The sequence below is a fragment of the Penicilliopsis zonata genome (assembly GCF_001890105.1).
Source record: "Penicilliopsis zonata CBS 506.65 unplaced genomic scaffold ASPZOscaffold_22, whole genome shotgun sequence".
In the NCBI taxonomy this organism is placed as follows: Eukaryota; Fungi; Ascomycota; class Eurotiomycetes; order Eurotiales; family Aspergillaceae; genus Penicilliopsis; species Penicilliopsis zonata.
In genome coordinates, this window is record NW_019208930.1 from 288,777 (window position 1) to 315,048 (window position 26,272).

Consider the following 26,272-nt stretch of genomic DNA (forward strand, 5'->3'; position numbering starts at 1 on the left):
TCCCCCTACCTTCGGCCCTGTGTCCAGACAACAATTGGCCAGATTGGTCTCAGACCCTGTCACATTGTTAAAAGGGGGAGGAATGAACTGGAGGCGAAGATCTCTTTTGGAGTCTCATTAACTGACTTGCCGTGGTCGACATTCAATTATCAACCGCATTGAATTGAAAGCCGGAGCTTGCAGCTCTTATTCCTCATTCGTTTTCTTACCTCCTCCGGTCTTCCCTCTGGTTGTTGGCACCACTCTAGACGGTTCCAGACCGATCTTTCTGTATCCAGTCAGATCAGGACAAAATACAGCCGTGACGGCCCTGGGCGCCATCGGCCCCCCCCCCCCAATCAGTCAAGACTGCCTATCCCGCCTTGTCTCAAGGTATGGAAGATTTCCGCTGCAGTCTCGTTCCTTTTACGAAACAGGATTTTCCTTTCCCTCTACCTTATCCCGTCATCCAACACGCCACTTAATCACTGTTCTTTCCAATCTTCATCTCCTACCCATTGCTCTTCTCCCCTTCAACCCTAAGTGGCTTGGGGATCACCCCTTTCGATCTCTGTTGTTCGGTGTAAGCCGCTTCCACACACACACACACACACACATACACACACACACACACTGACACTGTGGCCCCTCTCTATGTATCCTTACTCCATACATACAACTTTGTCAAATCATTTTTTGCACCATGTTGGGCGTTCTATTTTGCAGATCTAGGATGCTCTTTCTTTCTCACAATCTCCCAATTCCAAATTTTGAACCGCTTTGCTGCGCCTGGCAGTCCTTTGGTTTTCTTCCCTCCTTTCCCTTTTCCAATCCTTCCCTCGACCTCCAACCACCAAATGCACTTCGTTTCAAACCGAAATTTTTGCTCTTATATTTCGGTTGAAGTCTTTGGCCATTCCAAGCATGCAGAGGTGATTTCTCGGGGTTCTAAACTTACAGGTTATAGTGTTCGCCTAATTTTATTGCATCTGGGTCGCGGTATTCAAAATATACCTTTCAGGGCATTGTAGCAGCCAGATCGTGGTGGTCTGCACAGCTCAAAACATACGGGGTTGGAGTTCTTGCATATCTCGGCATATACCTCGCGGTCCCAGTAGAGTTTAGATAAGGTATGTTTACACTTCTGCTGTATGATTCAAAAGTCGATAGCCACCAATCCGTAATCACTTCAGAAAGGCGCCTACTATCAGCACTCCTTCCATGCCTTCAAACCACTAGCGCTAATGTTTTCTTCTCTCTATCAGTTCGCACGGGCCCAATGGGCGATGATCTTCCGGTTCGACTCAACACGACCAAGGGGGTGGTAGTTGAAGAGAACTCCAAGTCACCGCTGCAATATGAGACATCCAACAGACTTCGTAAGTCTGAGAGCCCCTTTGTACGAAATCGGTTGATAGTTGCTCGCCGCAATTGTCAGGGGTGTTGAAAAAGAAATCTTTGGCTAACCAATACTTCGATTCTATTGATAGATCCCAACATGCAACCATCGGGGCCGCCAGTAGCAGTAGCGCATCCGGTTCACCAACCTTCGGGGATAGCCCATCGTCAAAGAACATCTGGTCCTGCGGTCACCAATGCTCATGGCCCTCGATTACCGAATCTGAACATGGGTTCGACGACTTCTCCTCCGTACCACCGAACACACGCGATGGCTTTCGATCATCAGAGAAACATGTCGCAGCATTACCTTCAGACCGCTCAATCTCAGGGAATCATGTACCACATTCCTCCTTTGGTCCCGTTTGCAGGCCATCTAGACGGTAACAATCCGGCCTACAGTATTCCGGCATACTCCCAAGCATACCCGGGCTACATGCAGCATCTGCAGCATCTGCAGCATCAGCAACATCAGCAACATCAGCAGCAGCAGCAGCAGACAACACATCTTTCGCACGGCCCACCAGACTCCTACCATCAAATGTATATGCAGGGTACAGGGCCACAATTGGGGCATATTGTGACGGATCAATCGACTATGTATACCCAGCCTTATTACCACCAACTGCCGTATCATCATATGCAATTAGCGCACGGCCAACAGGCTATGAGGATGCAAGTGAGCTCCCAACCTGCCCTGGACTACCGCAGTATACAGAATCTCTCCCCATCACCATCTCGGTCGATGGGTGCCGGTGACAATGGGAAGCGACGGCCCCTACCGTCAACCCATGAATTTTCGGCGGTCATAGTGGACGGCTCTACTCCCATGAGATCGGCTAGGCCTCAAGCTCAGGTACAAGGTGAGTTATCCAAACAAACATCGTCTTCCCAAGCATGGACTTTGTTGAAAAAAAGATGAATTCTTCATCATTGACCTTTGTTTATCTCATGAAATAGTTTCTCCCCCGAAACAATCGATACCTGCTGTCACTCCAAGCACCCCCCGAGGACCTCCCCGAAAGCCTAAACAATCCGGCCACGCTCTCTGGGTGGGGAACCTACCCCCAAGCGCCAATGTGGTGGATCTCAAGGACCACTTTTCCCGCGACGCGACCAACGATATCGAAAGCGTCTTCCTGATATCGAAAAGCAACTGTGCATTTGTGAACTACAAGACCGAGGAAGCCTGCGGCGTAGCACTGGCACGGTTCCACGATTCCATGTTTCAAGGGGTTCGCCTTGTCTGCCGCTCACGTCGAGGGTTGACTACACCCGGACCAAGCGCATCCCATTGGGGGACGACTGGGGGCTCTTCATCATTCGAAGAGGCTAAGGATACATTAGACACGCCGGCCGAGAGCTCCGAGTCGCAGATGACTCGTCAGACGAACCCGGAAGAGATCAGGCACTTGGGCGACACTCGGTTTTCGGAGAGGTACTTTATTGTAAAGAGCTTGACGGTTGAAGATCTTGAACTCAGCAGACAGAGCGGGATCTGGGCTACACAGACACACAACGAAGATGTTCTCAATCGGGCTTATGAGGTAAGAGTGCAACTAGGAAGATCCCTTGCATCTAAAAATGCTAGCAGTACGGCAAAGTGGAAAGCTGACTCACATTTCTTCTCAGTCCGCAGGCGATGTCTATTTGATCTTCTCAGCAAACAAGTCCGGGGAATATTTTGGGTACGCTCGAATGATCTCCCCGATAAACGAAGATGAAAACCTCGCATTGGAGATGCCGCCGCGACCAGACCGTCCCGTTACCGAGTCCGAAGACATAGAGGTTGTGATCACCGAGGCGACTTCTACCGCTCCCAGGGGAAGGATCCTCGACGATTCGGCAAGAGGGACAATCTTCTGGGAGGCAGAGTCATCCGAGGATGATGAGGACGATGATGACGCCAAAAGTGAACGAAGTTTTGAAGAGACAACAGTAGCAGCAGCAGCATCAACAACAACAGACAACGCCCAGTGCCCCGTTGGCCAATCATTTGGGAAACCGTTTCGCATCGAGTGGCTCTCCACGGAGCGGGTGCCCTTCTACCGCACTCGCGGCCTGCGCAATCCATGGAACGCCAATCGAGAGGTGAAGATCGCACGAGACGGTACCGAGCTGGAGCCCACTGTTGGCAGGAAACTTGTCCAGCTCTTCCACACCCCACCACCACCACCACCACCACCAACAGGGGGCTTGGCTCTGTCTGCGTATCAACCTTCCGACGGCAACTACCAATAATAAAGGCACACTTGTCTTTCTCGTCCAAGATGTTTTTCTTGTTTTTTTTTCTTAAAAAATAGAATATCCTATGGAGAGAGAAAGGAACGGAAGTGGTAAATGATGAATGACCATGACTACGACCATCAAAAATAATACAGGGAAACGGGTAATATCATATAAAATTAGCATGGTGCTTTTTTGTTTTTTTTTTTTGTTTTTTTTTTTATTTATTTTTATCTTTTTGCATATATATTTATTGACTTGTTGAGATGGTAAAATGAGCTGCTTGCGGCCAGAAAACAGAGAAAAGGGAGGCATGGAAATAATACGCACACAAATCAGCTTATTTCTTGTTTCTCACTTTATCTTCTAGTAAATACTTGAGTTGTTTCCTCGTTTTGAAATCCAGTCATTCATTCTATATTCCTCTTGGAATCTCGGACCCACCAGGAGTATACTTTCCTCCTCCTCTTCTTCTTGTCTTCCCGGAACGAGTAACTATGGTACAGCCTGCCTATTATTCATTCGCTCAACACCAATCTGGTACTTGGTACACTTTCACCCGTAGATCATGGAGTTGACACTGATATATTATTTCAAGATACGTCCAGAAATATACTAGTTAGTAGTCAGGCAGTAACCAGCTAGTTCATTCGATCGTGATACCTCTCTTTCCAACTCCGGCATCCAAAATATGTAATGTTGTGGAGTATTAGTATGTAGTACTGATTCGCAGATGCACCATTGACGTTGATCGAAACAGCCCATGAAGCGCTAAACCCCTTCTAGCCACGGTGTGCAGCCCCAGAAGCAGCAGGATTGTGGGGTAATTATGCACTATACCCTATCCGGCGTAGCACACCTCTGACTAAGACTCTTAGTACGAAGGTAAGGTAGGAGGTACTTACGGAGGTACTTACTCAGTACTTACTACTTACCTTAGCTAACCACCCAGGTAGTTTAAGATAACTAACTCTCCTGAAACTCAAACTGCCAGCAGCTCTTTTCTTCTCAGTCTTCGATTTCTCATCCTTAGGCTTGATCTTTCATCTGCATCTCTCTCGTCTTGTGTGAGTACGTGTGGTTCTGTTCCTCTTCTTCCCCCTCCCTCTCCTGATCTCTCGCTCCTGGGTGGTACAATCAGACGCTCCTGCTACCCCTCGTCCACCCATGGAGTGGACTAGAAATCCCCCAACTGTGATTTTTTTTGGGGGGGGGGGTCCCTTCCATCGTTGTTTTCTTTCCTTGATTGGCCGCGGAGAAGAGTTGCTTTTGGAACCGTTGGGTTCCAGGAGAAATAGCTGTCCAATACCGCCCTTTCAAGGGAAAAAAAAGAAGAGCTCTGGAGAACGAAATGCTAACTGGTCGTGTGTGCTTAGTTGCCATCGTCGTCGTCATCACTATTCTCTCTGACATTTCTGAGCTCGCTTAATCCACCTTGCATTGATCGCCTGCTTGACGTCATCTCCGATATATTCGAAACAACATTGCCAGGGCTGAGACGGGAAATAGCTTCTGCTGCTGCCCCTGCATTCTCCTTTATTGCACTACAATAGAAGAGATTCCCCCTACTGGTTCAGTGATAAGGGACAATAGCTCAGAGGACCCGGCGGCTTGTGCCATCCAGGCTTGCCTTCCTCTTGTCTTATCAATTTGCCTTTCTTATCTTCATCTTTGGATCAACTTGTATCTATCGCCTTCCACCATGTCCACCGACCGATCGAGCTCCCCCATATCCGTTCCCCCCGCCAACGCTAACCGCCGGCGCGGCTCCCTGTCGGCTTTCTCCGAGTTCTTATCCAAACCTGCCAGCGCTGGTTATAACGGCCCGTCATCGACGCTGCCCAACACCATGTCCAGCGCGGCCGCCAATGCCCCGGCCGACCAGCGACGAAGGCTGTCGATCACCACACTCGGTCTCTCCGGCTCCCCGACCCAGACCTCACCCTTCTCCAACACCCAGCCCTTCCGGCGCGGCAGCCTGTCGAGCTCCCTCGGCTCCAGTCCAGGGAACTACGAGGAAGCAGTGATGGAAGAAGACCCAGAGAACTCGCCTCCCGGTGCCACGCCGCACTCGCCTTTTGCTCGACGGGTCTCCTTCGGCGCACAGGCCCTGCGCGAAGTCCGTGGGGGAAGCGTGGGTAATGGTAGATATCCCCCGTCTCCGGGAACATCCAGGACGAGGGCCCACCGGCCATCCCAGCCACCAACACCACCTCCTTTCTCTTCTCCTTCATCAGTCGTTGCAAGTACATACAAAACCATTCCTCAGAATGAGAAATCTAACCCGTCTTGGCGACAAATAGGCGAGGGCTTCAACTGGTCTGAAGCCCTGCGGACGCGCGCCGAACGCGCCCCGTCTCTCGGGGCCGCCGGCTTCCCTAATGCGCCGCCTCACAGCCAGCAGGCCGGCCACTACCACAACCACCAGCGTGCGGCCTCCATCGCCTCGATGGAGCAGCCCCTGCGTGAGATGCCCAGGCAGCCAAAACAAAACAAGCCAGATTTCTTCCAGGAGAAGATCCTGCGTGGAGATTTCATGGACTAACCCTAAGCTTCTCTTCTATCTTCATCATCGCCCCCTCCTCTCTCTTAACACTAGTCATGGACTACTTATAGTCTCAGACTTAAACTCCCCCCCCCTCCCTTTCCATCTCATGTCTGCAGTCAATGACACGGCTGCGACTTGAATCATCTAGAAATCCAAAAATCACTCAGACGAAGGCTTCACTTCACGGGTGATGAACCGAATATCAAAATGGTACCTTGACCTTTTGTTCTTCTTTTATTCAACGGATTATGAAAAGGGTTCTTTCTACGTGATATGATGAACCGTAATATGATTCGAATATTGGCCTCGTTTTGTTTTTACAGTGTTTCTCGGTTGCATGGTTACGATTATTAACAAGGAAACCGACATTTTTTTTTCCGTCTTTTCTGTCTCTTCCTTCTCTGTTTATCCACATACAGTCAATTATCAGATTAGCCTGCTGGCCAGGACGGGATTTTGGATCCAGTTTTGAGTGCCGGGTTTAGCGTTATGCGTACCAGGAAGAAGGCAGGCCGGTGTTTGATGTCTATATATGCTAAATTGCAACTGTCTGGCAATATACACATATTCTGAAGTTTCATATATATATATATACCTTTTAAGTATTGGCTCAAAAAGAAGCGTGGTATCTTAAAGATATGTAAACTCTCTTCTACTACAGCTGGCGTTACCTACAGTGGAGAAGAAGACGAAGCACCTTGCTCGTCCCCTTCGCGATGCTGCGTGGCCCGGGGCTTGGCCGTGTCCGGGTCCCCTTGGTCTGCCTCGGCATCGCTGTCTTGCATCTTCTGGGCCATTCGCTGATCGAGAACGTGGGAGGTTGTGACTCGTTCCTCGGGCGGAGGAGGAACCCATTTGCTGCTCCGCCACGCGGGGATGCGCATGATGTACATCATGTCCATCTCCTCGAGGGTCTTGCCTTTGCCCTCCAGGACGCAGAAGTAGACGACCAACACGGCGACAACAAGACAACCGGCAAACACATAGCCGTACGCGAAGTCGATGTCGCCCGTGATGAAGGGAGTGAAGAAGCTGAGAAGGAAATTCCACAGCCAGTTCGACGCTGTTGCCATCGCCATCGCCCGCGCTCGGTACCGTGTGGGATACAGTTCGGCGACAATGGCCCATACCATCGGTCCCCAGGTGGTTGCAAAGCCGGCAATAAACAGGCAGGCAAACACAACCATTGCCTTTCCCGCCCCAGGCGTCTCTTGAGGGGTTGAGATATTGAGACTGAAGTGCCCGATGGAAGCAAAGATCATGAAGCAGACAAACATCCAAATACCGCCTGTCATAAGCGACTTGCGGCGGCCAAAATGCTCGATAATGTATAAGCCTCCAAAGGTCGTGCCAAAGTTGACTCCCCCCAGGATCATCTGCGTCACATAGACGTTGCTGATGCCTGCTCCATTGAAGATCACGGTTCCGTAGTAGAAGAAGTAGTTGGCCCCCGTGAGCTGCTGCAGCGCTTGAAGAGCCATCCCCAGGAAGATCCGGTATCGCATCCTCGGTCCTTGGAAGATCTCGACCCAGCCTCGCCAGCCGCGTTTCGCTGCCATTTCCGCATCGAGCTGCTCTTTTATTTCTTCCAGTTCGTCCATGATCACGCGGTGATTCTCAGGCACCCCGTACAACCTGGACATGGTCCTTTTAGCCTCGTCAATCCGCCCGTGCCGGAAATTGTACCGAGGGCTCTCGGGGAACATTAGGATGCCGAACCCCAGAAGCAGGCTCCAGAGAAACGTGATGCCGAGTGGGATCCTCCAGGAAGCAGTATTTTGGATACTTTCCGTCCCGAAATTGATGCAATAGGCGACGAATATCCCCAGCGTGACAAACAGCTGGTAGGAGCTAACGGTTTAAAGTAGTTAGCAGAAGCTCCATGCTGCTTTGTCAAAAAAAAAGAATAGAAAAGAAAAGCCAATGCATACCACACCATAGCCCCTCGGATTTGTCGAGGAGCACTCTCTCCCTGGTACAGAGGAACTAGGAGAGAGCAAGCCCCCACGCCAAACCCAGTGACAAACCGGCCCATCATAATTTGGTACCATTTGCCGAACGGCGATGAAATCTGGATGATGAGGCCAACATCAAGGATGACACACCAGAAGGCAATGGACCATTTCCGCCCGATACGGTCGGCCAACGGACCGGCTAGCAGGGCACCGAGCAGAGTACCAATTGAGAGCTATATAATAAGGTCAGCATCTAGCGTGGTCGTCATACAAAAGGAGGAACTATACCAAGCCCACAATGAGTCCGGAGCGAACGTTACTGAAATAGTATGTCCCGTCACTATGCCGTTGCCCGAAACGACGCTTGTAATTGTCCATGGCAAGGAATCCTGAGATTTGGCCTGTATCGTAGCCGAAGATAATCCCTCCAATGGAGACGAATGCTCCCAGCACAAGAGACCGCCATGTCACAAACGGTACTGGGGAATCAGTAACAGGGTCAGGAGGTTTTTCTATATTAACTGGGCCATCCTTCTGCTTGTTCTTGCCCTTGAAGTCCTGCATGTTGATAGACCCGTGTGAAGATGATGTCTATATCCGAAAATCATAGAAGAGGGGAATTGACAGAAAGAAATTTTCTTCAATCAATTGAATACTGACGAAATGGAACCAAGTAGAGACAGCGTTTCAGTTGGAAAAAACCGACACTTGCCATTTCCGGCCATGAAGTCATCACCGCCATCATCACCCACAATCGAAACAACAGAGAGCGAAAATCTCTCTAACCAGTTTGGCCTACGTCAGAATATGTCAAGTTTTCCGTAGTGAGTGCACAAACAGGCGAGATGAATCACACCTCCCGCGTCACATCTCTCAAGTCGAATCTGATCATCTTCGTTTGTGGTAAGAGATTCTCCCATGCCATGACGTCATTTCATTGCGGAAAACGTAAGGATGCCAAGTAGAAACAACTTGGAAAGTAAGGGATAAAGTTTGGCAACTTGAAGGATTTCTATGGCTCCTAGTGTGTGATTACCCTTTGACGGCATATAGTTAAGTTGAATACTAGCATATGTATGAATCAAGGTAAGCAGACGAGATACAATGTTCAAAGAGAGTCTTTCTTTTGATCTGAGATGGGAAAGTTTCCAAGTATCATAGGGCAGGGTCTAAGCGAAAGGAAGGAACAATCAATAGGGGATTCCGTTGGTGAGGAGCTGGAACTGATCGTAACCCTTAGTCGAAACGCTCATGTAAGACTTGCGGGTGAGCTCGCGCATATGCTCCGCTGCATCTCGCTCGCTCTTGTCGAGAGCAAACCGGTCACGGAAATTTTTCAGGGTGTCTGGTTTGAAGCATGGAAGGCCGCTGTCGAGCATCAACGAGACGATATGAGAAAGCTTGTGGCAGTGAGGGCGCGAGGCAAGGAACGCCTTGACAACCAGAGACTCGAACCACTGATAAGCTTGTGTAGTAGTCGGGTTATGAGAATGTCCTCCAGGCAAGCTCAATCCACTGCTAGAGCCGCCCGGCGTGTGTCCATGATGATGGGCATGGCTGCCACCCATCACGGCAACCATCTCGGACGTCAGTTTGAACGGAGCACGTTCAAACCGTACACCTCCGGGAGCAATGTCAAAACAGAAACCGAAATCAATGTGTATAATGTGCCCAGCGTCATCAATCATGATGTTCCCGTTGTGTCGGTCCTTGAACTGCAGGAGGTAGGATATGACCGAATACGCAGCCATGCTCTTGACGAAATTGGTGCGTGCTTCTTGGAACTTGATCGAGTCCTCTCCGCCATATTTCGACACAAAATAGTCATACAGTCCATTGACCGCTTCACGGCCAAGCATATCTCGAGAGATTGAGTTTGGTAGAACGTCAATCACACCGCAGCCAGGCGCTGTAGAAGTAACTCGGTAAGGGAAGACCCAGACATCCAGTCCGACATTGGCGAATATGCTACGGAAGGCGGCAATCATTTGCAAGGCGAGCATATCCTGCCGGCAGTCATCTCCAACCTTGAAGATAGCAGATTGCCACACTTCATAGGATTCCTGTACAGCTTCCGATTCAAGTGTTTCCTGAGATCCCGCCACGAGTTGCTGATGGCTCGAAGCGCGAATGCCAGTACTCCCACCCATGCTGCTTCCGTCCCATCGATTTCTCGTCTTTCGGATTCTGAAAGTCGCCATATATGGGGCTTTTGCATGGCTCTGTAGCGGTTTGCCCGATTTGCGATCGATTCCAACAACGACACCATCTGGATTGCTGGGAAGGTAGACTCCAACTTCAACCTTGATCTTGCGCAGCTCTTCTTCGATCTTCTCCTTCTTCTCTGCCTTGCTCTTCTTGATATACGGGCGCAACTTCCCTGAGATGTCCGTGATTTCATTAAAGAAAGAGAATTCTCTCTCATAAAATTCCCGCTCTTCATTTGAAAAGCTGGATATCAAGATTTCCATGAACTTGTCCAACGTCGGCTTGAGAGGGTCAGGCTGTGGCAATTAATCAGCAGTCGGTCGTGAAACAAGGAGCAAAAAGAAGTGACTCACAATTTGAGAGTCCTCGTCTTTGTAGGAGTTGGCCTTCATGTTCCAAATCACCTGATGAGCAAATAGCTGTGACAGTTTTGCTGTTTCAAAGATATAACGTTCCACGTAACCCAAGGCGTCATATCTCAGGGCTTGAACCAGCTGAGGAACGAAATAGAATCGAACATCGATAGCATGGCTTTCCAGAGCTCTCATCGCATATTGTAAAATAAAAGAATGGTTACCATACGCAGGCAAGAAGTATGTGAGGGCTTCAATAGGGTTCACCGGCGCCCAATACAACAGATACTATGCATGGTCAGCAAAACAAGGTAAACGATTAGGTGCATAATAAAGTAGCTAGCAAACCTTGAGCTGGAATGAGACATCCGCCGGAAGTGATGAACCGAATAGGATTTCCAAACCTTGAGGTTCGTTGAGTGCCTTCTCTGGGAAATTCAGTAGTAGCCAACGGATATCATTTTGAAGTTTCGCTGATGGGAATCTGGAAGCAAGCTGAATGGCCAACCCGGGGGTTTCCGCCCAAGCAAGACGAAGCAACGATGATGATTCCTAGAGAGTTCCATTAGGATTAATATAGTCACACGGTCAGCAGGAACTTAGCTAACCTCTATGAAGTTTTTGTTCCCAAGAAGAGAAGATGAATGGTGTCTTCTCTCATGGTCCAAAGGAAACAACCAGACTTTAAGGCGGGCCCTCTCATTGTCGATGAATATGTTCAGAAGGTCTTGTTTAGCCTGGAGTGGTTTGAGAGCTCCTCGGTTATGCGTGGCTATCCCTGCGACATGTCCAAGAGCAGCAACAACATCCCCAAGGACCTTATCCTCGGCCCTGATCTGCAGGCGATTACCCCCGAAAGACCATCTAGAGGTAATGTCAGCGCTTAACAGTATCATTGTGAGGGGCTCGGAAGAATTGCATACCTCGGTGGATGCCTAAACCAGCCCAAAGCAGCTGATAGTATTTGGTCCTTGAGTTTCCACGCAGCAGGTTTGCTCTTTGCTGTAGAATACCTCAAAACTTTCAGTCCGAGAAGAACAATACGGAAATGTATTTCTCTGGACAAAGGATGACCATTGGAATGAAGCAGCCCTATGACGGTCTTGCTGATTAGACGAAAGAAGAGATGTTGGTTTTGATTGTTAGATAGTCGGATGGCATTGAAGTGACTTTCAAAAAAATGGAGGAGACGACTGTGGGGCGAAATGGTATTCTGGGCCTTTTGCTGTTTTTTGAGCAGCAAGGCCTTGTCTGTTGGTAAGAGCTCGATCTTGGTGAGCATGGGATCGAGATGCCTTTTTCTATCAGTACCATACAGAGCATTGGAAAATAAAACAGAGGAAACCCACTCTAAAGAAGGATCAAACAGCCCACCCCGACGGCGTACTGTCTTCTCCCATTCTCCGGCTGCTTCCATCAAGATCCTTGGTTCAGCAAGCGGTTTCTCATGAATCACACCAAGCCAAAGGGAAATCCCAAGTTTGATCATATCTTTCGTGAAAATCTGAAATGGTAACACCACTAGGTAGTGTATGAGCGATGGATGCATCTCATTGCTGCTGCAAAGGACGGCCGCTGCTTGTCGGAGCTCATCGCGCACTTGAATTGGAGACACATCTTCACCGCGCACTGATTTTTCATACAAACAAGACAGTGAATGTTCTAGGTTCTGAGAAATATTTGCAAAGGAAGGAGAATTTGAGGTGCTCAAATCTGTCGAGGACACAGTTAGTGGCCATGGGCCAAACACAATCTTTCACCAGGGTATTCAAACCTTTGTCGATGATCAAACCATCCTCCACGTGAACAGATGGGGGCACATCGGAAGAACGATACTTTTGCCGTGTCGTGTACTGGGAAATGAAGTCGGAGCTGACATTGACTGAAATATCGTGCCTTTCAATAGATCCTAAAACAGAGATTTCATATAAGTATCGTAGAGAAAGGGGCCATCAAAACAGAGAACTAACCTAGACGCTGATCACTCTGTGGGATCAGTGAGCCTATTTCAAGAGCAAATGAACGGCCCAATGATATATGGCCATAAGAGCCCTCATCATCATATTCGGAGAGATAGGTCTGTTCCCTTGTGAGTAGTGAGAGACACAAAGGTGCATGACAGTTGCGTACCTGAAGAAGACCCTTGATATCTAGTGGCGCGATGTTCATTACCATTGGCACCCACACCCGAGCCCTTTCGAGGAACGAATCTAGTGTACGCTTCCTGAAGTTATAGTCATCCGATAGATCGACTTTCACATTCCCTCGAGATGACACGAAGGAAGACCTCCAGTCAAACTCATCAAGCTCGCCTTCAAGACAAGACGACCACATGACACTCAAAAGTTCGAGGAGTGCAAACAGAGAACTCTTCTCGCAAAGCGCAGAAGGGCACTCGTTTATTATTCTCGTAGCACAGAAAACAGCAACACTCTGGACTCTTTCAATGCGATGACAACAAGCTGCAAAAAACCCTGCGAGTTGCTTTGCCAAATACGAAGATGAAAATTGTTCATGGTTTCCAGAGAGAGTCATGCTAAGGTAGAAATTGACGACCTTCTCCGCAATAGCACTCATGCAGCTGGCCATTTCAGCTGTGTTCAATGCAGGATCGCGGAAATAATCCAATACACTGGTGCAGTTACCTGATGCAGCACGGAATGTTTCAATCAAAAGGGCTGCATTCAGGAACACAACCTTGGGGTAGTTCAGTCGTTTAATCTCGGATTCGCGACCAGGGAGCTCGGCAATCAGAACCCTCTTCTGCTCCGCAACACGTTGAGGGGTCTCTCCACGCCTGAGAATGATGTTTAATTCGACATCACTTTCAAGAACGTCCAGATAGTTTCCAGCGATTAGAGGTGGCGAATATTTTGCAAGCAGACGAAGCTCTTCGCTGTGGCTCTGAGAAACGATCGAATTAGCTGTGATCCCATGGACGGCCATATTGAACCACGCATCGCGAAACATATATGATATTTCTTCTTCGTATTTGGAAGTTGACGAATGACCCCCCGGAGTCTCATTATTGGAAGACACAAGCAAAGCCAGGGGCTTGAGGAGAGGTGTTATATCGTCTGCTGTAAAGGCCATTTCTTGCTGTCGATTACTCTCAAAGCCAGTAGCATCTCCCTTGTTCACAATCCCTTCAAGTAAATGGATCAGGTAAAGTTTGTGAAGCGGAGACTCCGGTGTTAATCGGATCGAGAGGTAGTTCATTGCATTTTGGACGGCGTCCGAGACTATGGCATGACCCTTGGCAAGAGCATCCCTATGAGTCCGGTCATAGAACTTGAGGAGAAGTTGGAACTCGGCCTGTTCACTGCTTAGGGCCAATTCTGCGGCCTCTTGAATTATGTATGAGTCCACCACAGCGTTTACCTTCCCGATCTTCTGCAACAGCATCGATTGGGCCAATGCACTTATTTTCTCATCATTCCTGCTGGTAGAGATAACCACAATAGCATGGGTCACATTTCTGAAGGTCATATTATCCTCTTCACCATTAACAGGGATGGAAACAATGCTCCCGTTCTTCGGAGGTGAATATGATGTGATAGTATCCACGCGTCCGATTAAGTTTCCTGCAGTTTGGTATTGGTATGGTCTCTCCGGGCTAGCCACAGGGCTTAGCACGTTTCCCAATGAGTATAATGTCGTGATGATGGCATCTTGAGAAAGGAGTGCAAGGACCTGAGCCAGACTGCGTGCGGCGGCATCAATTATAGAACCCGTAAGCACACCTCTCTGGACAATAAACCTCAAAAGAGAACGGCTTGCACCTGATGCGCTATTCGGCATCAGTCTGGCCATAGCTGCTATGCATTTGAGTGTAGCTGCTGCTAATTCATAGCAGGACATTTGATGGGGATCTACCAATGTGTCCTCTAGCCACGCAAGGAAAGTGTCGGCATTCGCTGCCCCCCCACCTAAGATCAAGCAGTTCAGGTATCCAACCAAAGCAAGTGCCTTGACCGAGAAAGCAAGTTTCTGCTGAGACGGTGAACCGAGTTGCAAGTAATCGGCGCCATCTTCAAGTAAATGAATCTCGTCGGTAACAATTTCGGCGATGCATTCGACAAGAGCAAGTTCAGAATCGTTTTTGCCCTGTGCAATCCCAATACCATTCAAATAATCATCCATGAGTCCATCTCCAGAAGAGGCGTTCGAGCTAGTCACACCAGATGCCACGCAAGCTTTGGCAAACCGCATGTATTCTTGCCGTACGAGCATGGCGCCTAGAGGCCGTCCATGAGCGGCATAGTGTCGAGTACATCTTTTCCAGGCCTTGATACCGGAATCAGATGGGGCTGCACTACGTATAGTCGATGAGGCAGTTTCAACAGCAACCATAAAGTCATCTGAAAATATCGCACGCAGCTGACTAACGATCAGCAACCTTTTGCTGGCTGACCAGAAGGTATTATGAATGGCAGATGCCTTCAAAAAGCCGACAAGAGAGACTGCAATTGTCAAGAGACCAAAGGACTTCTGCGAGAAACTGTAGCTTTCATTTTCCAACCCGGAGTGTTGAAGGGGTATCACCGTCCGGCTAGCTTCTTCACAATTGCTCAGATACTCATCGATGACGGCTTCAATCTGCTTGTGCAATGAAGGAAACTTGACCCCAATTGACAGTAGAGAAGACGTGAGATCATAGGTCAATACCTCCCAGGGTGATGGTTCTATGTTTCGCAGGAAAGGGGATGCCCGAAAAGCTTGTCCGTATGATTCTGGCAGGTATTGAGACAAGTGCGAGGTAAGTTCCGAAGCTTGCCCCAATTTTCGGATAAACGGGGCAGATTTGCATAGCCCAAGGAGGACATCTAACTCTCGCATCCCCTGCCAGTGATCAATGGATTAGAATGCCAGTAGAGCCTCCTTTTAGAGATCACAAGGACGAACCATAGGGGGGCGTGAACCAGACGCATGGATACGGGAAACATCATCGAATAGCCCATTGGCCGCTGTTCTGCGAAAATTGTAGGGGGCCGTAAGTCGGGGGATGAGTTGTTGACTCTCTTCACATGGCGGGCCATTTACTGCAAGCTTCGCGAGCTTCTCGAATGCTGCCCGTCTGATATCTGTGGAATAGCTGTCATCCTTTAGCTTAGCAAATAACAATCTGATGTTGTCAATAAGGCTCAAGAGCTCACGCATCCATAATCACAGATATATTGGTCAGCCCGGCAAATGGTAGCGTTTAGCTTTTCGAAGCAGGCGTTGTATGTCTGCCTGAGAGGGTAAACTCCTGACAGGTTACAACAATCAGCGTTCTACGGACGCCAAGGCTCTTATCGATTTCAGGCCAACCATGACCTCATAATTGTTTGCGCCTAAAGTATTCTATTTGGGATTTAGATCCAGGATGTGCCTCATACTAGTTGAGCTATAATCTAGGTATTTTTGCTCGGATGTTGCTTGTATATAGGCATATGCTTATGATTTATAAGAATATTATAATGACTAGTTGTATACTTTTTGTAATTCTACCTTTCAGCTTAGCTTAATCAAATTATAGTTACAATTAACTGAATTATCGTACTAATAGTTAGCTAATTAGCTACCTATTTAACTACAGTTAACTCGCTATTTAGTTAATTGAATATCAAGAAAATTGTTAATAGCTGATAATTAATGATTAATTAATGAGAGTAACTATAAAATACTCTCTGTACTATTTGCACAATTAGTAATTTCTATGTACTAGTGAGTAGTACAAAGTACGGAGTACAACAAGAACAACAACAACAACAGTAATAAAGCTGGGGGTAACTAGATATTATATATTTATGAAAATAATCTGGCTGAGATCAAGACTAAAAATAGATGATGAGAGAGATTCTACGGAGTAGATAGTTAGATCCTATATCTAGTAAAGTTCTACCTCGGGCAACCTGTTGACACATACAGGCTATAGCTTATTCTTGCACGAATAAGGGACCTTTACCTTTATCAGTAAGGTAGTGGATGCCATCGCCCCCTTCTTAATAAGAGGCTCTTTTATATTATTATACCTCGAGGCTAGAATTCTATCTCATTTTCTATAGACTATACTGAGCATAGTTTGATTTAGTCTCATTAATTTCGTATCAGTTATTATACAATTTTCATGCTCTTGAGTTACTACTCCACATTGAGTTTATCCAGACGACGGGCTTCCAGCTTGCTTAGATTTATTTAGCGGAGTCGGCTCCAGCCTTCCAACCACCCTCTCCCGCCCAGACATTCAGTCTCTTACCTGCGTCCTCGAACTATCGACAAAAGGGCTGCTTGCTCACCCGGGATCAAGAATCCTTGCCTTGATCCAGGTTTACTTGTCCCAAAGCATGAGATCAGCCGCATAAACAGGGGGAATGGCACCTCAGACAGAAAAAAGCTCCCTCAAAAGGGGCCGTGTAAGTAGCAATGTGGGTTTGCTCTACTGGGTATTGACTAATGCTGTCTTCTCCGCAGAGAAGTGTAGAAAACGATACGCAGGATTTGAAAAAACCGCGTCGTTCGGAGAGGATATCGTCGCAAACCTCGACGACAAAAGTTACCCCAATTCAACAGACCTATCTTCCAACACCATTGACCCACCATGATTCGACTGCTACGGATATTCGACATGAACGTACCGCTACTCCGCCAGACGAGCTCGACCAAACCCGCCAGCCCACGCCCGATTCAGAGTCTCAAAACCTTTCCTCTCCACCTGGGGATACCCAAGCGTTCTCGCAATTCGTATATCCACCTAGAGCCTTTGTTGATGAAGTTAAGGATGAGGCTGCAGAAGGTGTTTGGGGCTACTTGATCCCGTTGACTGATAAAGTTAAAGACACACTCGTGCTACGGAAGAGGGACAGCTGTGCAGACCGAAAAACGCGAGATTCCGATACCAAACCCACACCAACAAATCAACGAACGCCTAGAACATCTACAAACAAACAGACAAAGAGTTTCCCCCCTGGTGGCTACTTGGTAGGACGTCATCCAGAGTGCGGTAGGTCAGATTCGGAATTCGTTGGAAAGCGTATGCTGATGAGGATTAGACCTGGTCGTTGAAATCCCGACGATATCAAACCGCCATTTTCTACTATTCACCGAGAATAAAAAAGGCGATGCTGTTGCAATCGTGGAAGATCTTTCTAGCAACGGCACTCGCGTCAACGATGCAATTGTTGGGCGCAACAGACACCGAGAGCTTGAAGATGGTGACGAAATCACAATACTTGATCAGGTACGGTTTGTCTTCCGCTACCCTCGGACAAGGCACACAAATCGTTTTCTGCAACAATACCGTATTCTTCAACAACTCGGAAAGGGACATTTTGCATCTGTATATTTGTGTGTTGAGCGAGCTACTGGGACACATTATGCAGTCAAGGTCTTCGAGAAGCGACCGGGTGACTCCCAAAAGTCTCACATGGATTCGTTGCAGCAAGAAGTAGCGTTGTTGATGAGTGTAAATCACCCCAATTTGCTGTGCTTAAAAGACACCTTCGATGAAACCGATAGCGTCTATCTTATTCTGGAACTCGCCCCGGAAGGCGAACTTTTCAATTACATAGTCGCCAAACAAAAGCTTTCTGAATCGCAGACCCGTCACATTTTTGTTCAGCTGTTTGAAGGTTTGAAGTATCTAGTGAGTCCCAGGAACCCCCCCCCTCCCTCCACCTCTTAGGCCTCTGTCTGTACCACATACTAATGTGCTATACTAGCATGACCGTGGCATCGTGCACCGAGATATAAAGCCAGAAAATATACTCATGACGGATACAAAGTTGACCGTCAAGTTAGGAGACTTTGGTCTAGCGAAGATTATTGGGGAGGACTCGTTCACAACAACATTGTGAGTATTCCTGAAATGTTCTCTTTTTTGTACCTACTAACCAGGGTCTAGATGTGGAACTCCAAGTTGTAAGTTCTCAGGCAATAGATTCTGCCGCTTATGTGTACTTATTGAATAGATGTCGCACCAGAGATCCTTCAAGAAACCCAACGCCGCAAGTACACGAAGGCCGTGGATATCTGGTCACTCGGTGTTGTCCTTTACATTTGTCTGTGTGGATTCCCTCCTTTCTCCGACGAACTCTACACCAAGGAGAATCCATACACTTTGGCCCAGCAGATCAAGATGGGCCGTTTTGACTACCCGTCTCCATATTGGGACTCTGTGGGAGATCCCGCCTTGGACTTGATAGATAAGATGCTCACGGTTGATGTGGACAAGAGGATCACCGTGGACGAGTGCTTAGAGCACCCTTGGCTTACAGGGAAATACCCGAGTGTCCACGACAGCACCGATGGTTTAACAGGCGCTCTCGGAAATCTAGACTTCTCACGACGCAAGGTTGAGCGGGAGCGAACCCTTCTCAGCAGTGTGAATGACATTCGTGTCAGTGAACGTGTCGATGGCGACAGTGCCCCCGTGAAAGTTTTTCACAAAAATGAACCCGTGAAACAAGCCCCCAACGAGCATCACGAGGAATCTCCTGCTGAAAACCGAGGACCCGATGATTTTGTTAAGCTGGGAGCCCGAGGTGATCCCGCTCTTTTCGACGACGAACCAACTAGCCGCTACAGATGATATGCGGGACACTCCTCCTGGGGTGAGCCAAGAGCTCCCACAGGCATCTGTTATTCAGCATTATTAGTGATAGGTGCCTAGCACTATCTCTTTTATTATGCTTTTGATTGATCAACCTATATTATTCTTAAATGGTATCTATTTTTCTCCTGAGTGCATGCAATCATTTATGAGAGTGAAGTCCTGCCTGGTGTATAGAGAACAGCTAGTTACCAGGTCTTTGGCTACCACTAAAATCAATTTCAAAATTAAAATGTAAGTATAAAAGCGTCCATGTAAAATTCTACTTATCATATCAGGGTATTGTTCAGTTTCGCTCCCGGGTGGCATGATTTTACTCCAGAAGTAAGCATTTAGGCGAATTGCGATTCGCTGCCGTCCCAGGCTTGTCCAGGGGCAACCTGGAAGTGGACGAACTGACCTCAATCAAACCGCCAAGAGTGGACCCCCGAAGTTCTTTCCAGGTACCTAACATAATCTGGGAACGGAGTACTCCTACCTAGACTAGTACCGGTAATAATCCAGCCTTCAGAGTCTGAACGAGCCACACCGATAAATAATTAATTATTGCTAGCACCGCCTTGGCACCTCCAGGCCAGGTCATCGTCGCTCCCCAAACTATCTGCTCAACACACTCATTGTGTGTCTTACTGTTGGTATCTGCGAGCGGGCGTAACGACCGGATAATTTCGTCTTTTGTTTTTGACTTGAATCGTTTTGCATTGATCCGGAAACCATGGGCCTTCTTGCGGCCTTTCTCGACAGGTTCTGTGAGCATTGCTCAACACAGTCTCTATGGGTTCTCACTTTGACTGCAGTTCTGTCTGTAATCGCTGTGTCTGTTGTGCTGAACGTCATCCAACAGTTGGTGCTTAAAAACCCGAATGAGCCCCCTGTGGTTTTCCACTGGTTCCCGTTTATTGGAAGCACCATCAGTTATGGGATTGACCCCTACAAGTTCTTTTTCGACTGTCGCGAAAAGGTATGTTACCTAATCTATCTACCTGGAGTACCCTTAGACAATTGCTTACCGCCGATATTTTTTGTTCAGTACGGCGATATCTTCACCTTCATCCTCCTCGGCAAGAAAACCACCGTCTATCTAGGCACCAAGGGCAATGATTTCATTCTCAACGGCAAGCTGAAGGATGTCTGTGCTGAAGAGGTCTATTCCCCCCTCACTACGCCTGTCTTTGGAAAGGATGTTGTCTACGACTGCCCCAACGCAAAGCTTATGGAACAGAAAAAGGTTTGCTGAATTCCCAGGAATAATTTCTAGGAAGATGCTGATTGATGGATATAGTTTGTCAAGTTCGGCCTGACGTCGGAAGCGCTCCGCTCCTATGTTCGCCTGATCACCGCAGAAGTCGACGAATTTGTCAAAAGCGCGCCTACTTTCCAGAATAACAAAGGAAGCTTCGATGTGGGCAGTACCATCGCCGAGATCACGATCTACACTGCGTCCCATTCGCTCCAGGGCAAGGAAGTCCGCGACAAGTTTGATTCCACCTTCGCTGAACTGTACCATGACCTTGATATGGGCTTCGCGCCGATCAACTTTATGCTGCCTTGGGCCCCTCTGCCTCATAACCGCAAGCGCGATGCGGCTCACAAAAAGATGACCGAAACCTACATGGACATCGTCAAGAAGCGTCGTGAGGCAGGCAACAAGAAGGACTCTGAGGATATGGTCTGGAATCTCATGTCATCCGTGTACAAGAACGGCACTCCGGTTCCTGATGAGGAAATTGCCCACATCATGATCGCACTGTTGATGGCTGGTCAGCATTCTTCTGCGTCTACTGCCGCGTGGATTGTTCTCCGTCTTGCCTCCCAGCCAAAGATCATGGAGGAGCTGTATGAAGAACAGCTTCAAGTACTTGGATCCGATCTGCCGCCGCTTACGTATGAGAGCCTTCAAAAGCTTGACCTCCATTCCAAAGTTATCAAGGAAACTCTCCGTCTGCATGCACCTATTCATTCGATTATTCGGGCTGTCAAAAACCCTATGCCAGTTGAGGGCACCCGATATGTCATCCCAACTTCTCACAACGTCCTCTCTTCCCCCGGAGTTACCGCCAGGTCCGCTGATTATTTTGTCAACCCCTTGGAATGGGACCCTCACCGTTGGGATGAAGAGGTTGTCCCCAGCAATGAAGATGAGGAGCAGATCGACTACGGATATGGTTTGGTGACCAAAGGCACCAACAGCCCGTATCTTCCATTCGGAGCTGGACGCCACAGGTGTATTGGTGAGCAATTTGCTTACGTCCAGCTTGGTACTGTTCTTGCTGCGCTTGTGAGATTGTTCAAGTTTCGCAACCCAAGCGGTGTGACAGACATCCCTGACACCGACTATTCAGTGAGTATCCTTCCAGTCCCTTGTTTGTATCTCCGTTACCATGATCGCTTACCACGATTCTAGTCTTTGTTCTCGAAGCCCCGTGGCCATTCCACTGTCCTGTATGAGAAGCGCCAGTCCGAAAAATCATAAAGGGATCTTTCTTCCAAATGGCTTCCACTGTATTAATACCCTAGAAAATGGCGAATGAATGATTTCGCTAGTGGTTATGAAACTAAGTCTGGTTTGTTTGTGAAGCAGACTTATGAATCATTCAATCACATGTCCTCTATCGATGACGAGAATCTCTTATGCATTCTCATATATTTTTCCTTCCTCGGCCTGGCAGCTGCATCCAGCTTTTTTGATTATTTTCTTTTACTCTAATATATATGTATAGTCAGCATGGGTCTCTTGGCTTGAACTACCAGGCCGATGACTCTAAACTAGCTTAGTTTTAATTTTTATGTGAAATATAGATCATGCTTGGAAAGCTGGAGTCTCGGATTCGTACACACTAGATCAGAAGCAGCCACGACTTCGACTAGAACAAATGGAAAGAAAATAAAAAGGGAATTGTAGGCTATAGCTATAATACATGACAAGACATCTTCAGCTTCCTGTCTTTTGACAAAGGCCAAGAACAGGCGACGTCTAGCAATTCAACGGCATCATGCTCGTGCTTTTTTCCGCTCTTCGCTCTTCTTCTTAGCTCTGACCTCTGCGCGCCTTCTCTCACCACCATCAACCTTGTGCCCCAGCTTATCCTCCCACATACCCTCCTGAACCTTGATCAGAGCCGCAGACCCGTTTGTCCCCTTGATCGGCTGCAAGAAGGGTCCTTGGATCATAGCTCCGTGGTGAATCTTCATATGGGCGAATCTTCGCAGGGAATTGCTCGTATTATGCTGATAACCGGTCGCATCCGGGGCAAGGTTGACAATAACCCTCCTCATTCCCGGCGACAGGTTCGCAGATGAGAGTGAAGACGGTGCCGGGCTGGTATTCTCTGTGCCTGTAGGCCGAGCAGCGTTCGCGGGGACTTCGACCACCCGCAGCTGTGCTGCACCATCGACGACAGTTTCCAGGTCCCCACCGGGGCCGTATATTCCATGCTTGAACTTTTCTCGCCTGCGAATCAGGTACCGTCGCTGGCGGGATGATTCGATCCCCAGCTCCCGTAACTCGCTCGAGCTGAGAGTGAAGAGTTTCTCCCAGGATGGAATCTTGCTCGCGTGCTTGGACAAGTCGCGGCCGATCAGCGAGAGGAAAGTCGCGACATCCGGGACGAATGGGGTCGGCGATGGCACCGAGAAATTGGGAATGCTCTGGTGGAAGGACCTAACGCATCGCTGCGTAGGAGTCGCAATGTTAAGGAGCCGTAGTGATAGCCCGCTGAGCGACGGAGGACGCATCATGACATCCAATTGTGGGTGTGGTTCTGCTCAAATTGAAAAAAAAAAAAAAATTCCGGATATTTCGAAATTAAGATAAATAAATGCTAGATGAAACCAATGAATGCCAGATTCTCTTGAAAGGGCAGCTTTATGCACTGCTCCCCAGTTAACCAGTGGTCCGCTGAGAAATTTCGGGGAGACCACTAAGTTCTACCTGACAGGAAGCCGGGATCAACAATAGTCCGCGATGCGGAACTAATTGCATATCCTATTATTCGATGTAGCTCGCGAGTTGTATTGCAAGGTTCACTGCTTTGCATTCTTTCTCTATTTCTATCGATATACTAACCTGTCTCCTAGCTCTAATAATGCCTATGCTTATCTCATAGTACACAGGCAACTTTGGTTATCGCATGCTGAGCCACATGTGAGCATTAAACGATCCTCCCGCCGACCACAGATACGATACGATGGCAGTGTCTCCTCCCTCGACCATGTTGAGCACCATACAATCAAGGGATATTCCTTTTCAAGGTTCAGCAAACGCACGATCACCTCTAACGATGACACATGCTGACCGTGAGCTCACGGAACAGTTGAATGACGATGTCCGACGCAAGTATGTCAAAGGTACAGACTCGATCCAGTTGAAGTGACGGTTAAAGGAGTTTAAGGAATGGCTATTGACGGAATTATAATTTCAGATAAGAAACTAGGCGAGGGTACCTACGCTGTTGTGTCTCTTGGCTATCTGAAAACCGACCCATCGGTGTTTGTCGCCATCAAGAAGATCAAAGTCAATGCTGAGTACAAAGACGGGCTCACTATGGATGCTATCCGCGAAGTCAAATACTTACAAGAGTTGTCTCACCCTAACATCATTGCACTACATGATGTCTTCTCCTCGAAAGACCAGACCCTCAATCTTGTTTTGGAGTATTTGCCGCGCGGTGATTTAGAGATGCTCATTAAGGATGGCAATATTCAATATGGTGCGGCAGACGTCAAGGCTTGGATGGGTATGCTCGCTCGGGGGGTCTGGTTCTGCCACGAGAATTTTGTGTTGCACCGGGATATCAAACCGAACAACCTTCTGATAGCCTCTGACGGCGAAGTCAAATTGGCAGATTTTGGTCTAGCTCGATCTTTCGCAGACCCTTATCTGAACATGACTCACCAGGTGATTACCCGCTGGTATCGGCCTCCCGAGCTCCTGTACGGTGCACGTCAGTACTCCGGTGCTGTTGACGTCTGGTCCATGGGGATGGTCTTTGCAGAACTCCTTATCCGGGTACCTTTTGTCGCAGGGAACTCGGACCTTGACCAGATCTCGAAGATCTGCGAAGCATTTGGCACCCCCACGGATGATAACTGGCCTGGTGTGTCCAAGCTGCCAAACTATTTTCCCCCCGACCGAGCCCATATTATACCGCTGCAAGGCCGCGACTTCTTTGTTCGACAATTTCCAACCGCTGGTCCGGTTGGTGCAGACCTGCTCATGTCGATGTGTGCATTGGATCCCAGGAAACGTAGCACGGCCCGTCAAATATTATCACATAGCTGGTGGAGCACAGAGCCCAAGCCCACCAAAAAAGAAGACCTTCCGAAGAAGGCGGGGGGCACCAAGAAGATGGGCGATGACATGGGCAGACGAGTTGGCCAAGTCGACGATGGTCTTTTCAAAAATGCTGCGCGACAATTACATTTCTGATTTTACCGCCCTGGAGGTTTGCCGTGACCAACATTGCAAAACCCTTCGCCGGCTCTAAACGGAAGCACCAGTTGCTTACGAGAACCAGAAAGGGCATCCCACTGATTCAGATACTGAACTGATATTATAAGGAATAGTCAGTCAATCCCCAATCCGAATATATCAGCCCAATCTGATTCGACGAAAATGTACCTAAGTTCTACAGCCTTGCCAGACCAAGAAAAAGCCCTTTCCAGGGTCTCTGCCTGCCAGGATATTTTCTCCTAGCCCTGCCCTCCTAGCTTCAGACCTAGAAGGAGTTGTATTAAATCCTTGGGGCTTTTACACCCTTCTAAAGTTAGTTGATCTTATACTCTGTAACCCTTACCCATCATGGAGTAGATTTCGATTATCCGCCATCAGTCGTGATATACAAGATAATACTGGATGTTCTTTTTGGCATAAAACGCTCGGGTATGGCCACCTTGGTCCGGCAGGTAGATAGAATGTTAGTTAATTATGCTTAGTTAAATGAAAACATGGTTCATCGGGCAGACGAACCGGTCGGTCCTTGCTACAAGTGTTGGTTGACTTGATTCAAACTAATTGTCCTTCATAAGTCAAGGTGTCCAATCGATTGAGAAGGACAGATAAAACCGAAACCTAGCCACCCATATGGGTGATCGATCCATCTAGGGCTAGAAACTTGAAAGCCTACTGCCCCTTTTCAGCGCCATCGTGCAAGGAACGCCAGTCCTCTCCGGTAGGATGAGGATTTCACTGCTTCAGTGGTCAGCTCATAACCAACTAGCCGGTAAAAATATACTAGGCGCATTCTACAGATTACATTCTGATCGAATTAGGCGAGACTTTCTCTGATTTGTTCATCATTACCAAGCAACTCTAGGCCACTCATCCATTGTATCAATCGCAAATTCGATACCGATGGCCTGGCCAAGCTAGGAGAATGCGTACTCCGTACAGAAAGCAAATGGGGCTTACTTGCAATATCCACAGTCGAATCTTTCATCTAGTCTTACACCTGAACCATTAGGTAGCTTCCTGTCGCCAGATACAACTGCCCCGGGTGGCCGGAGCACAGAGCCCTCCGTATGGCACCCCCAACTGTTGTCGTAAACACATAACTACCTACTAAACTAGTACTCCGTACTATAGTCCGTGACTCCATCCCTCTGAAATGAGAGTTTGCCCATCACCCCCCCTGCTTTGGGCGGAGATTTGCTCGAGTGGGACTTGCCTGTTGAGGCCCGCAATCATATTCGAGTATTCCCCCCCCCCGTCCCGCGCCTGGCGTGCCTGTCAAGTGTGATGAGAAAAAAGAGCGTAGCCCTGGGGCCTCTGGAACCTGGGATCAGGCCAAAAAAGAGGATCTACACTTCCAGTAGCACCCTATCGGTGATGAGTTGTTGACTGCCTCTGTGTGATCTGCGGCCCCATCCTCATCTAACGTCCAACGCTGCCACGGTTTTCGTATGTGCCTTCTCTTCTTCACCACACAATTATACTCCCTACAACCACCCACAACCAGACGGGACCCTCGCCATCGTGCACGATATATTCCGTGATCGGATTTCTGGGGCAGCA

At 48.2% G+C, this 26,272-nt stretch overlaps 9 protein-coding genes across 9 annotated transcripts; 6 read left to right on the top strand and 3 right to left on the bottom strand.

Moving 5' to 3' along the window:
- The first annotated feature begins 1,006 nt into the window (after window positions 1–1,006).
- ASPZODRAFT_1252739 (hypothetical protein) lies at window positions 1,007–2,450 on the top strand. Its single transcript, XM_022721421.1, has 3 exons — window positions 1,007–1,109; window positions 1,470–1,716; window positions 1,780–2,450. The coding sequence occupies exons 2-3, from the start codon at window positions 1,478–1,480 to the stop codon at window positions 2,297–2,299; spliced, it is 759 nt and encodes a 252-aa protein (XP_022577510.1). The 5' UTR covers window positions 1,007–1,109; window positions 1,470–1,477; the 3' UTR covers window positions 2,300–2,450.
- Window positions 2,379–3,549, top strand: ASPZODRAFT_40126 (hypothetical protein; the record flags this gene model as incomplete). Its single annotated transcript, XM_022728314.1, has 2 exons — window positions 2,379–2,924; window positions 3,010–3,549. Coding segments are annotated over 2 exons (1,086 nt in total), but the record flags the coding sequence as incomplete, so codon positions are not given.
- A 1,277-nt stretch (window positions 3,550–4,826) lies between these two features.
- On the top strand, window positions 4,827–6,148 carry ASPZODRAFT_28849 (hypothetical protein; the record flags this gene model as incomplete). The annotated part of the gene is made up of 1 exon (XM_022728154.1): window positions 4,827–6,148. The coding sequence occupies exon 1, from the start codon at window positions 5,306–5,308 to the stop codon at window positions 6,146–6,148; it is 843 nt and encodes a 280-aa protein (XP_022577512.1). The 5' UTR covers window positions 4,827–5,305.
- A 674-nt stretch (window positions 6,149–6,822) lies between these two features.
- ASPZODRAFT_19980 (hypothetical protein) lies at window positions 6,823–8,670 on the bottom strand (the record flags this gene model as incomplete). Its single annotated transcript, XM_022727509.1, has 3 exons — window positions 6,823–8,002; window positions 8,083–8,339; window positions 8,395–8,670. The coding sequence occupies 3 exons, from the start codon at window positions 8,668–8,670 to the stop codon at window positions 6,823–6,825; spliced, it is 1,713 nt and encodes a 570-aa protein (XP_022577513.1).
- Window positions 8,671–9,020: 350 nt separating this feature from the next.
- On the bottom strand, window positions 9,021–15,921 carry ASPZODRAFT_1254817 (hypothetical protein). The gene is made up of 11 exons (XM_022721429.1): window positions 15,824–15,921; window positions 15,573–15,762; window positions 12,798–15,509; window positions 12,638–12,746; window positions 12,442–12,576; window positions 12,017–12,380; window positions 11,591–11,962; window positions 11,276–11,531; window positions 11,016–11,219; window positions 10,668–10,955; window positions 9,021–10,610 (listed from the first exon to the last, which is right to left on the bottom strand). Exons 1-11 carry the CDS (start codon window positions 15,829–15,831, stop codon window positions 9,297–9,299), a joined length of 5,952 nt encoding a protein of 1,983 aa, XP_022577514.1. The 5' UTR covers window positions 15,832–15,921; the 3' UTR covers window positions 9,021–9,296.
- Window positions 15,922–16,693: 772 nt separating this feature from the next.
- ASPZODRAFT_136884 (hypothetical protein) lies at window positions 16,694–19,471 on the top strand. The gene is made up of 6 exons (XM_022724157.1): window positions 16,694–17,065; window positions 17,124–17,652; window positions 17,702–18,294; window positions 18,371–18,501; window positions 18,553–18,569; window positions 18,620–19,471. The coding sequence occupies exons 1-6, from the start codon at window positions 17,024–17,026 to the stop codon at window positions 19,237–19,239; spliced, it is 1,932 nt and encodes a 643-aa protein (XP_022577515.1). The 5' UTR covers window positions 16,694–17,023; the 3' UTR covers window positions 19,240–19,471.
- Window positions 19,472–19,975: 504 nt separating this feature from the next.
- Window positions 19,976–21,733, top strand: ASPZODRAFT_75330 (hypothetical protein; the record flags this gene model as incomplete). The annotated part of the gene is made up of 4 exons (XM_022730041.1): window positions 19,976–20,221; window positions 20,291–20,488; window positions 20,543–21,601; window positions 21,665–21,733. 4 exons carry the CDS (start codon window positions 19,976–19,978, stop codon window positions 21,731–21,733), a joined length of 1,572 nt encoding a protein of 523 aa, XP_022577516.1.
- Window positions 21,734–22,263: 530 nt separating this feature from the next.
- Window positions 22,264–22,971, bottom strand: ASPZODRAFT_48941 (hypothetical protein; the record flags this gene model as incomplete). Its single annotated transcript, XM_022728404.1, has 1 exon — window positions 22,264–22,971. A coding segment is annotated over one exon (708 nt), but the record flags the coding sequence as incomplete, so codon positions are not given.
- A 303-nt stretch (window positions 22,972–23,274) lies between these two features.
- Window positions 23,275–25,084, top strand: ASPZODRAFT_136886 (hypothetical protein). The gene is made up of 2 exons (XM_022724158.1): window positions 23,275–23,607; window positions 23,682–25,084. Exons 1-2 carry the CDS (start codon window positions 23,448–23,450, stop codon window positions 24,686–24,688), a joined length of 1,167 nt encoding a protein of 388 aa, XP_022577518.1. The 5' UTR covers window positions 23,275–23,447; the 3' UTR covers window positions 24,689–25,084.
- The last annotated feature ends 1,188 nt before the right edge of the window (window positions 25,085–26,272 follow it).

Bases quoted from the DNA above. Each gene is read 5' to 3' on its own strand.
- ASPZODRAFT_1252739 (XM_022721421.1), top strand. From the start codon at position 1,478: ATGCAACCATCGGGGCCGCCAGTAGCAGTAGCGCATCCGGTTCACCAA. The intron at 1,717-1,779 runs GTACCACATTCC...TCCGGCCTACAG, and splicing joins GCTCAATCTCAGGGAATCAT to TATTCCGGCATACTCCCAAG.
- ASPZODRAFT_1254817 (XM_022721429.1), bottom strand. The intron at 12,747-12,797 runs GTACGCAACTGT...ACAAGGGAACAG, and splicing joins ATATCAAGGGTCTTCTTCAG to ACCTATCTCTCCGAATATGA. The intron at 12,577-12,637 runs GTTAGTTCTCTG...TCTCTGTTTTAG, and splicing joins ACAGAGTGATCAGCGTCTAG to GATCTATTGAAAGGCACGAT.
- ASPZODRAFT_136884 (XM_022724157.1), top strand. From the start codon at position 17,024: ATGGCACCTCAGACAGAAAAAAGCTCCCTCAAAAGGGGCCGT. The intron at 17,066-17,123 runs GTAAGTAGCAAT...TCTTCTCCGCAG, and splicing joins GCTCCCTCAAAAGGGGCCGT to AGAAGTGTAGAAAACGATAC. The intron at 18,295-18,370 runs GTGAGTCCCAGG...GTGCTATACTAG, and splicing joins TTGAAGGTTTGAAGTATCTA to CATGACCGTGGCATCGTGCA.
- ASPZODRAFT_136886 (XM_022724158.1), top strand. From the start codon at position 23,448: ATGGCAGTGTCTCCTCCCTCGACCATGTTGAGCACCATACAATCAAGG. The intron at 23,608-23,681 runs GTACAGACTCGA...TTATAATTTCAG, and splicing joins CCGACGCAAGTATGTCAAAG to ATAAGAAACTAGGCGAGGGT.